General features: G+C 44.6%; 1 protein-coding gene across 1 annotated transcript; it reads right to left on the bottom strand.

Annotated features, from left to right (window-relative positions):
- Window positions 1-7,979: 7,979 nt before the first annotated feature.
- Window positions 7,980-8,690, bottom strand: LOC121088324 (tetraspanin-7-like). Its single transcript, XM_040594189.1, has one exon. It carries the CDS (start codon window positions 8,688-8,690, stop codon window positions 7,980-7,982), a length of 711 nt encoding a protein of 236 aa, XP_040450123.1.
- Between the last annotated feature and the right edge of the window lie 2,511 nt (window positions 8,691-11,201).

Here is an 11,201-nt window from a genome sequence, read left to right as displayed (position 1 = left end):
CTACCTAAGTTTCCCAGAGTGTTATCATTCTAACAAAAAAAACAGCAACAGCAAACAATACTATCAAGCCAACAAAGAAGATATGTAAGTAGTTGTAAGAAACAAATATTGTCTAATAGAAAAATATCTATCTGAAGTTATTGTTTTATTATGACTTTCTGCCATTCTTTTTGTTTAATTAAATTAAAAAACATTGACTACTAGTGCTAGAAAGCTGCTGTTACAAAAGCCAGGCAGATGAAGAAGCTTCTTTTCAAAAAGCTGTCCAAGCAGGAGCTCAGACCTGCAAGGACTGCCTGACTCCTGGGGTGGGAAGCTAGAAAAGAAAGAGGAGTTAGTTCAAGGGACACAGAACACAGCAGAAAACTAACAACTGAGATAAACATTACAGATAGTAACATTTTGTGAATATGAAATTAAGTTACAGGGATACGTGGAAGGGCAAAATGGACAAGAAAGTGTAAGCATGCTACACTGGTGGGAAATTTTGCAGTATCATTGAGTTTTCAACTCTAGTTATTACCTAGCTAACCTGGTGTTTTCTTTACTCATTTCAGTAAAGAGATCTATTCCAAATGATGAGATAGGTATATTTAGCTGTTGGATTTGTGCTTTTCTTCCATGAATATTTCGTTTGAACTCTGCACTAAAACTTCAGGTGCAAGTGTAGGTGGCAAGCCCCCACCTCTATCCCTTCTGAGAGTTCCTAAGCAAGAATGGCAGTACCTAGGATTACCGGGATGCAAGCACACTATGTCAAGGAACATGACAACACTGCAGCACAAGAAACCAAACAGAAAGAAACCAAACAGCAAAGAAACAGCCCTGGAAGATGCACTCAGAATAGTAATAAAGCAGTAGGACTACTCTAATTGATGCTGGCATTTTAACCAAAATACTATCAATCCCTACTCTCAAGTCAGTCCTAGAACTGACCAAATATGCTCCCAGCACCCAATCTTTGTGACCTGGAAGAACTGGAGCTATCAGAAATGATTAACACTAAGCATGAAAGATCCCTTTTCTTAGGTTTTATTATGAGACCTTATCACTGCTTTAAATTGTTGATACCTTAAGATGCATGCATCTCATGTAGACAGAGTAGAGCTGTAGAACTGTTATTTTAGGCACTCTAATAACGTGAATCACCAAGCAGTATTTGACATATTTGTTGCAAAGTTGGGATGTAATAGGATACAATTCCAAGAATCTCCAGTTCCAAGAAGTTGCCTGTCTTGGTCAATATGAGCATTGCTTTTCCCTTTATTTTGCTGTGGTCTTGCCTATGTGTCAAGATAATTGTTCAAAACCAACAAACACAAATGTTATATTCACAATGTATCAGTCTGCATACTCTAATATGCTAAACCAGGAGTCATAGATACAAAATGTGAATAGTCTGAGATTCCAACTCCAAACACGACTTCACTCAGAACGCTGCTGCTGTGAAGCTAGCCTGAATGACTCCAGACATTTGCAGAATGAGAGAACAGGAGAAGCAAGGCCTCACAGAAACTGCTTCAAGCAGCTTGGAGAAATCTTTATAGAATTAGAGCATCTGAAATAAAGTTTAATTTGATTATTTTAATCCTGTAGCCTGGATAAGAATCTCTAGTAAATTCTATTACATGGATTAAAATAATTAACAAAAGATTTTCTCTCCACAATAGACACAATGAGTGTTCATTGCAAATGAAAGCTGATGTCAAGGACAGAATTATATGTTCCTTAGATAGATCCTTTTATTTCTGTCACTGCCTCATCACAAGCAAATCCACATACCTGACCAATAAATACAGACCTTCTGAAAAATGCATGTCTGTGTACTTGTGTTCTCTTTGATAACATGGGAGACTATATCCTTTGATATTTGAATTTTACTGGCCCAGAAAATAGGTCAGGACAATAGAGGGCACAAGACAACAGGGTTAAATTGTGATACTTTAACTAGTTTCTCAGCAAACTACAATGGCATATTGTACAAATTGAAATTTATGGTTTTCAATCAAATCGATTTGGGTAGAAGCATGCACTTTTACCACTTTGACGCATAGTGAGTGCATGATCAATGAAGTATAAACCGAAGTAGAATTACACAGATCCGTTTAGACAGTTAACATTCTGGTGTCAAAAATTTTACCTTTCAAAGAGGGTCAGCCTCTGAAACAGAAGAAAACAGTGAAGAACCACAGCAGATCCTACCACTAGGTTGTTCTACACTCTACACTCTAGTTTGTTTTGCATGTCTTCCCATAATATCATCCTGAAAAGCTTAATATTCAAGGATATAATGTGACCCCCACTGACTTTTCACGTTGCACAAAGTGACATTAAAAAGTAACCACTACACACATCAGAAAGCTAATGGCAAAAGGCATTCACCCACAGTTAAATAATTTTTGTAGTTTATGCTAAAATTCCACTCCGAAAACAGTTTATGGCAGTGCAGAACTTACCACTGTTTTCTCCTCCCTTGCAGTCTCACTGTCACCAAATCTGCCTTCACCTTTGGGCATTTTCTTTTGTTTGTTTTTCCTCCCCCCCCCCCCCCCCCCCCCCCCCCCTTCAGGTTTCTAGTCAGATCTAAATGCTTTTACCTGTACTTCTGTCTCAAGCTATTCCTTCACACCCTGACACTGGACCAAAAAGCCCAAAAAACAATATGGGCACAAAACAAACCAATGTAAACTGTCTGCTTTCCTAGTGCAAAAAAAAAAAAAAATCTCTTCCCATAGGTAAATACTTTCTTCAATTGTTTGAAACAGAATTTGGGACGTTACGGGGAAATGACTGTGACTTTAATGAGCTCCCTGAGGTAAAGATGTCTGGCTGGACAAAAGGGGAAGGGCTGGAGAAGTAACATCTTTACAGATGTTCCCCTGATCCTTACAGGTATCTTTAGAAACCACAGAGATGTTTTTAAGTTACAAGTATCCTTCGACTTGCTGTGTTCCATGCTGATGCCAGCAGAGCTCAAACAAGTACAGTATCAAAGCCAGTGCTACCTTCCTGATGATTCCTGCTGTCTTCTAGGCTAGAGAGATTTCAGATGAAAACAAAGTCTCAGACCCTGTAAGTTGGGTGACTTATGTTTTAAGTTTCTAACCAATATTTTGTGGTGCTTCAGAACAAGATAATGGTAAGACTTCCTAACCAGACCACCCGAACTTTCCATGGACATGCCTTTTTTATTGGAGCCCAAAATATTTGATTGGGAAAACACTGACTTTCCAGCTCTGCTCCCATGAAATCTGATTTATCAAAATCTCCTGTAGGTTGCTGGAGTTATGAAAAAGAGCATCTTTACTATAATTCATCTTTGGAAATTATAGATGAATACTCTTCTTGTCAAGGGCTTTATATAATATCAGCTGCTATCAGCAAAGTCATTGAGGTCAAAAGCGACTGTATTTTCTCCATAAGAAATAAGTTAATGTTATAATAGGATAAATATATAAGTAAAGATGAGAACTACTTTTTAACATAAGAAATCTTCTTTCTTCCGTGATTCACCCAATCCTACTGCTATTGTTTAATTTTTCTGACCCTAGGAAAGCCATCTCTTCTCTAAAAATTCACAATCTGTTATAAATGCCACTTTTAGTCCTGGTTATCTGTAATGTGAAATTCAGCTACACATCAGTCTGGTAAATAAATGATGTTGGACAAAATATCAAAACACTTTTGAAGTTTGAAGGAGTTATATTCTTGGCATTCTAGATCAATGTTATAAAATAGTCCTTGTTTCATAAAAATGGTCTGATCTTACCACCCTGTTAATCCTAAATCTCAGTTTGTCCAAACAACAGAGCTATTGTATCTCCAACTGCTACACAGCTTGCCTCTACACTTAATTTGGTATGTTTTTAAATTGATTAAATAACCAGTGAAGTTAAAATTGGGATCAGCTTTTATTACACTATATCATTTTGATGAGTGGCTTTACCCTAAAGAGGATGATCGAAAACATACATATTCCAGCAAGGGGTAGATGGTGCTGTCTAGTGCAACATTTTCCAGTTACAGCCATTCTGACCACCCAGAACAAAATTAACATTGAATCTAGGTAACTTTAAAAATTAAATTTAAATTTGGTCACAGAGCACGAATAATTCCAGACAACTGAAACAGCTACTGGGAATCTGCTAATCTGGGAATTAATTAGAGAAAAATGACATTTCTTCCACACATCTACAAAAGTTAATGTTGTCTATTATTCTAGGAACTGGCAAAAAACATTCAACTAAAACTCACAGCCAGTCCATGAAATCTTTGGTGATATAAGTATACTTAATATTTATGGGGTCATTGCCAAAGTTTATCCTTTTTCAGTGAGTGTAGGCCAAAAGTGCAGAATTATGGCTTATATTTTTAATTATTCATTAAATTAAATCGGTGTCCTGAGATTCAGGTCTGGCCACCATAAAAACATGCACTTGTACACTTAAAATTTGGTTTATCAGTCCTGTTTGATACTCCTAGCAACTCAAAAACACAACAAATCCACTGAAGTGGATATCTAAACAAGGTTTTGGTTGCATGTATTTTAACAGCATCCTTCATTCTGACTGACTGCTACTTGTGAAGTAATCAGGGTCAGGATCAGAAATCATTTTAGCCATCCAGTGGAGCAAAAAAAGAGCAGTGCCATTATCTTGTAAATTTTCATAGCTTACTGCTTCCCATAAAGAAGGCCATTACAATAAACCCAGTGCAACTCCATGTCCCTTTCCCACACACTCCACAATGCCTGTTTTATTGCTTCTTTAATGGATCTTCTGAATAAAAAAACCTGCAATACGCTTCTGTCTTTACATTTCAGTGTACACTTCATTTCACTTGCACTTAGTTGAACCGTGTGGAGACATAAAGAAATACAAACGTTAAATTGGATTCGAAACAATGACCTGTTTTGCTTGCAGCACTCCTTAAACTTTATTTCTGAAGTACCATTTCCCATACAAACTACACTTTTTGCCCTTTGTTAAAACTGTACAACATGACATTAATTTCCAGAAAATAATAGGAGTTCCACTAGTGCATAAAAGTGGTGTTAATACAAGGACATTTACAAACAAAAATAAAAAAATAATATTCTCTAGAACAATAAACATCCATGCTAAAAAACTAAGCATTGTTTTCTCTATAAAGAGAGTTTCCAAACACATTTCCAGAGTTCACCCATGCAGGTGAATAGTCAAATGACTGAGAAGCCTGTTTACATTGCACTCTTTACCTGGAGTGTGATTATCATAGCTATATAGCCACCTAATACCTGAAAAAAATGGACAGTTAAGATAAAACCACAGCTAACAACCAAGCACAACTTAACTGTCAATCCAGAATCCTAAACTCCATCCATGCAGACTAGATTCACTCTCCAAAAAAGGAAAACCCAGTTTCTCATCTTATACTTTTGACCTTGTGAGCTTTGGTTGAGAGAACTGACCCCGAGAGAATTATTTCCATGAGCAAAAATCATTTTTATGAATTTAGTAAAATCAGTTTGTGTACCTGGACTGCAGTGAGTGCTGGATAGTCTGTGCTGATCCTTGTAGATTTTTGCCTGTAAATACCATTCTGGATACAGCAGTCCTCAGCTGAAACTTCATTTAAACTTTAGACTGTTTTGCAGATCTGGAGAGTAAAATGTCAGTTTTCCATGGAAGCAACTATTTATATGCTTTGGTTTGGGTTTTTTTTTTACATTCTCAACTACCATCAGGCTTGTGCAATTGCTAATATAAGTTGGGGGAATTCTCTTTATGTTCCCTGAAGAGGGTTGCTTTGCTTTGCAGGAATATTGCACCTTTATGAGGACAGTCCAACAAGTCAGGGGCTGTTATTAGCAGGCCAAATTGCAGGACTATCCCCACTCAGAAATAGTTAAAATCCTGCAGGTGGAACAAATTCACCATAGAATTGAGCAATCCCTCTCCCAAAAAAGAAGGCTGGTGGGAGGGAAAAAACGAAACAACAAAGGGCTTCACTATCACAAAAGACAGTGAAGTGGTAGCATTTCCTAATATTTTTAAATGGTATAAACGATTAAAAGCATTGAAGATACCTGAAATCAGAATCTTTCCAAGTGAATACGTTTGCCCTTGTTTCACCCCCAAGAGCATTGTCAAACAAAATCCTAGAAGCTTATTTTCAGAGGGAGAAAGCACAGAAATACCAAGGCAGGGTTCTTTTAGGTACAGAAACTGTGAGGATTTAAACAGTGGGAGGAGAGTTAGCTCTGCATTTGATCTGCTGTTCCCCGTGGAGAGGCAGTGCTGCCTCCCTTTGCCTGCCTCACCAGGGTGAGCAGCTGCCTCAGCTGGCAGGGCCAGCTCCATCTCCCAAAGCGAGCGGGAGAAAAGGCTCTCACCTTCTGCACAGGCGGGACGGACACTCTGCCTGACTCATCCTTGCAGTTGCTCTTCAGTGAGAGGAAAAGAGAAAGCCAGAATGCAGTCAAAAGTAGTAAAGGCAAGGAAGGAAGAAAATAAGCCAGGCCTTCCTCACTCCATGCATTCATTGCCCAGGTACCAGGGCTTCACTGCTAATCTCCCTTCCCCCAGGGTTACTCCACTCTTCACGTGAAGCTATCAGTCATCTTCATTCAAGATTTCCCGTCCTGCTCCTGTTTCTTGGCATTTGACCATTCTCCACAGCTTTGCTAGTCACATTCCTAAAAGACGCCATATTCTGGAGTTCCTCTGTGGTTCCTGCTTCTTTTCTAAAGCCCTCCCTTCGCAGTTTGCTGGGTAAGGAGGGGTATTCAGCATGTCTTTGTGATGCGAGTCAGAGAAACACGTAGAAGTTCAGATCACAGGTTTTAAGGAAGTGGGAAGAAGCAAGGGTGAAGCTCTGAAAGTTCAGGATCTTCTAAAGTGTAGGGCTTGCTTTTCCTAAAGCTTCAAATGCAAGCCCAGCACTGTTGGGGAAAAAAAAAATATCCTGTAGACTTACACAGCTGTCAGACTACACAGCAAGTTTTGCGGTCCTCTGTTTAGTCTCAGGTTGTATAGATCTGGTTTCAAAAATGTCTCTTCAGAGACAGATCCTTTGAAAAAGTAAAAATGTCAGTCTGAGGGCTGGCTTTTAGAAATCCTTCTACAAAACAAAGTCTGTTCCGCTCACCCTGAAGGTAACAGCACAAGTCCAAAAGAAACTTCCGAAGTGCAACTCGCCCTTCCCTCCTCTTGCCACTCCTAGCCAGGTCTGATCCTAGAGCTTTTGCCATCCTCCTGGTATGACAGGGATCTGGGTTTAAGATCTTCTCAGCCCTGCAAAGACATAACCAGCAACGCACTGGCTGAGAGGACATCCTAAAGGAGCTGCAGCTCCACCTTTAGACGACGATCAGCACTGGAAACAGCACAGCGGGAAGAGCACTGGTGGCAGTCCGACAGCCCGAATCAGCACAGAGTGAAGGTAGGAGATCTCTGCAGCAGAGGGGTGCGTGCTGCTGGGCAGTCCCTCATGCAGCCCTCGACGGCAGCTGCTGGCAGGGCGACCTGGGTGTCCCTGAACCAGGTCTGCCCCTTGTGCACTCCATCATTTTCCAGTCTCAGAAGAACACTCACCCAGTGTAATGCTGAGAAGCACCCCTCTTGCTCTCCCAGACCCTCTTCTCTTTCCTGGCCCCTATTTCAGTGTCCCAGGATGTTTACATCACCAGAAAACTGGTCAGCCCTGACCCAGGTGTCCCTGCTGCCCCAGAGGGTGCCGTCCGTCCATGCTGCCGGCACCTTCCACTGAAGCAGTCTGGAGGCTCCCGGGGGCCCGTGGGGACCAGCTCCGAGGGGGTGTGGGTGTGTGTGCCTGTGGCACTGATGCACCTGCCACAGGCTCCAGAGGAGGAACGGAGTCTGGAGGAGAAAGCTCAGATGGAAGGGAGGAATACGAAGGCAGGATCTTCCCAGTCGAGTGCACTCAGGTACGGGGGAAAGAGGGGAGCTGGGGGGATGAGGGGTAGGCCCGGGGGGACCTCAGCGAGGGGTGGCGATGCCCAGCAGGTGGGCAGGGATGCGGGCAGCCAGCAGGCAGGCCAGCACAATGCCGATGAGCTGCAGCAGCGCCAGCCCCAGGGCAGCCGTGGCAATATAAAACATGTTGCCGCTGACGAAGGCCGACACCTTGCTGAAGCAACCATCGCGGTGCAGCCCGTCGGGCAGGCCGCGCTGGCAACCCAGGCGGGCCCGGCAGCAGCTGAGGGGCACCGAGCTGTTCTGCTCCAGCGCCCAGGGCGAGGTGAGCCAGTCGCGGTAGCTCTGCACACCGCAGCAGGACAAGGCACGCTGCAACGCGTCCAGGGCGTCCGCCACCCCCTCGTCCTGCCCGTAGGCGAGCAGGGCCTGGCGCAGCCCTTCCTGGAAACCCCGCGCAACGTTCTGGCGGTAGAGAAGTGCCGAGAAACCCGCTGTCAGCCCGGCCGCCAGCACGGCGGTCAGGAAGGCACTGTAGGCACGCAGGAGGCCGCGGTGCTCCGTGGCAGCGCCGAAGCAGCCCAGGAAGCCCCAGACCATGGCGGCAGCACCAGCGGCCAAGAGGATGGCGGGGGCGCTGGGGTAGTCGTCGGCTGACAGTGCCAGGTAGCTCCCCAGAGACAGCTTGGCCCAGAGGCCGATGATGAGCATGGTCAGCCCCGCCGCCCAGAAGACGAAGCTGAAGGCCATGAGGGACAGCTTGAGCACGGTCATGGCGCCTCCGGGCGCTGGCACCGGCGGCCCGTGGTGGCGGCGGGCAGGCTGCGCCGGGCACGGTGACGGGGTCCCGCGGCCGTCGGTGCCACCGCTCCGCGAGGGAGGGAGGGAGGACAGAGCGCGGCGCCTCGGCGGGGTGCGGGCGGGGGCCGCCCTCGGTGCGGGGCCGCCCTCGGTGCGGGGGCCGCCCTCGGTGCGGGGCCGCCCTCGGTGCGGGGCCGCCCTCGGTGCGGGGCCCAGCAGCAGCGTCCACCCCGCCGCAGCCAGCGCCACTCGCGCCGCTCTTCCGCCCCGTCCCTTTTTCTGAGCGCCCGGCGCGGGGGCGCGGCCGCCGGCGGCGTGGGACGGGCCGGGGGTCCCCTCCCCTCCCCTCCCTCCCCTCCCCACCCTCCCCCCCCCTCCCCTCCCCACCCTCCCCCCCCCTCCCCCCCCGCAGGGCAGCCGCCCCACGCCGGCGCTCCCCCCGCACGCCCGGCGCTGCAGCCGCGCTCCCCGCGGGGACAAGCACACGCGCCCCCGCCTCAGCGCCGCGTTCCGAGGTTTGGGGTGCAGCAGGGTGTGCGGGCCGGCGCTCCCCGCTGCCCGCGGCACTGCGGACCCTCAGGTGAAACGGTTCTGCAAACCGAAAGCTCGAGATTAACTTTGACTGGAATATGCTGCAGCCCAGGTTTGCTCTGGGCAAGGGACCGAAGTTCTCCTTGGAAGCATTAAGTGAAATTTCATGTAGTGCCTAAAAGAACCCATAGATAATCCACAGGAATCATAAGAGAGCTATTAAACGAGAGGTGTTGAGTTTTATTTCTTACACTGCATCAAGCTGGGCTATTAGGACACTTTGTAGAAACAAGCATAAATCTGTACGTGAATATTAACCAACTACACAGTCACTCGGTCCCGATTTTCCCAGCTGGAAACTTACTTTCCAGATAGCTTGACTCTGTTAAATATTCACTTGATTCAGCCCATGATAACACTGAGCCACAGAGAAGGCATTAAACGGCCGTGCAGGAATGTCCACAGATAGATACTGCTGTATTACAAGTGGCCCAGGAAGGTCTGACATGAGATTCCACCGTCAATGCAGTCTCATTGCAAAAGATAAAGTATTCCTGGAAGCCAGGCAAGCAAAAGATGAAAAGGAAACCATAAATGAGGCAGGATCTCAGGCAGAGGAAGAATTAGCATCTCCAGAGGTAATTCATTGCTTAGTGAGTCTTTGACCACACTAAGCAACCAATTTATCTTTAGCATTTCTCGGCAACACTGCAAGAGGTGTGTAGTACTCTTGAGTTCAAGATTTTGTACCATCTTCATTACTACGGGTCTTGGCACGGAATGCAGAAACTACTCAAAGGCATTGTGAGTTGACTTTCATATGTCTTCAGATGCTCAAGAAACAAATTTTGTTATATACTAACATACTATCAGACTTCTATGAAAAGCTTATATTGCTTTTAAAAAATCTTTTAATAAAACTTTTAATATTACAGTTTCATTAGTTGGTGAAAGAGCTTTAACTTGTGCAGTTTACAGGATCACTGTGCACTTAAAACTGTCAGTCATCCCCCTCCCCCAGCCTGTAATTCCTTATCCTAGGACAATGCTACTCTCATTTAAATTTCCACTGATGCAGCTTTGGGTGAAATTGGGGGGTTTAGTTTGTATATGCAATAGTCACACCAAAAAATCAGGTCAGAGTACCCTGTTGTTCACATCTTTATCAAACTGCTTTGGGACTGCATTCTGAGGTTTAATTGTGTTCCAATGGTAATTTTCGTGTGGAAGTTTGAGAAAAACCTTTTGTTGGTTTCTTTCTGTTACAGAATCATGGAAGGAAAGGAGGTGCTTTATGTGCTACATTTTAACACATACATTTAATATACAACTGGAAACTCGTAGTTGTCAAAGCATTAATACAGCATACTCATCATTGAACATCATCTGTTCTTTATTAGAGGCCTTAATAATTTAATTAGCAGGAGAATGTTATCATTCCTGCATTTTATAGATTCCCTTCTTTTGCTTTTCAAAAAGATCAAGCTGTTCATCAGTTTCTTGACAGGCCAAGCCTGAGCTAGTTCCTTTGATTCTCAGATCTTCTCAGAAGATTCCCAGTTCTTCATGTCAAAATGATTTAGGAATGATGATTTCCAAGCTCTAGAAGTACTCCCCAGTACATTGCATTATATTACCCATTTTGGCACTAAATCATATGACTAATATCCACAGTGAAGAATAAAAGCTCATGGCAAAGACAGACTAGAGGTCTGCTGGTATGGAATTTCATAACCAATTGCTGAAAGGTGATGGTTTTCATGGTTTCACGCCTAAGTGAACACATAGTGTTAGAAGGCTCTGAAGGTGACATTCGTGAGGCTATGTTTCTTCTGAAGCAGCGAGTCGCTGCCGGCCAGGCAGTTGTCAGCCATGAGGGGAAAAGTCCTCACTGTCCTTGGAAACGGGCTGATCATTGCTGTGTTGTGATCTTCCAGCCACCTCTTTTTTCTC

The sequence above is a fragment of the Falco naumanni genome, chromosome 5, assembly GCF_017639655.2.
Source record: "Falco naumanni isolate bFalNau1 chromosome 5, bFalNau1.pat, whole genome shotgun sequence".
In the NCBI taxonomy this organism is placed as follows: domain Eukaryota; kingdom Metazoa; phylum Chordata; class Aves; order Falconiformes; family Falconidae; genus Falco; species Falco naumanni.
This window is presented reverse-complemented; position numbering and strand designations above follow the sequence as displayed.

Coding starts and splice junctions, on each gene's coding strand:
- LOC121088324 (XM_040594189.1), bottom strand. CDS start 8,690: ATGACCGTGCTCAAGCTGTCCCTCATGGCCTTCAGCTTCGTCTTCTGG.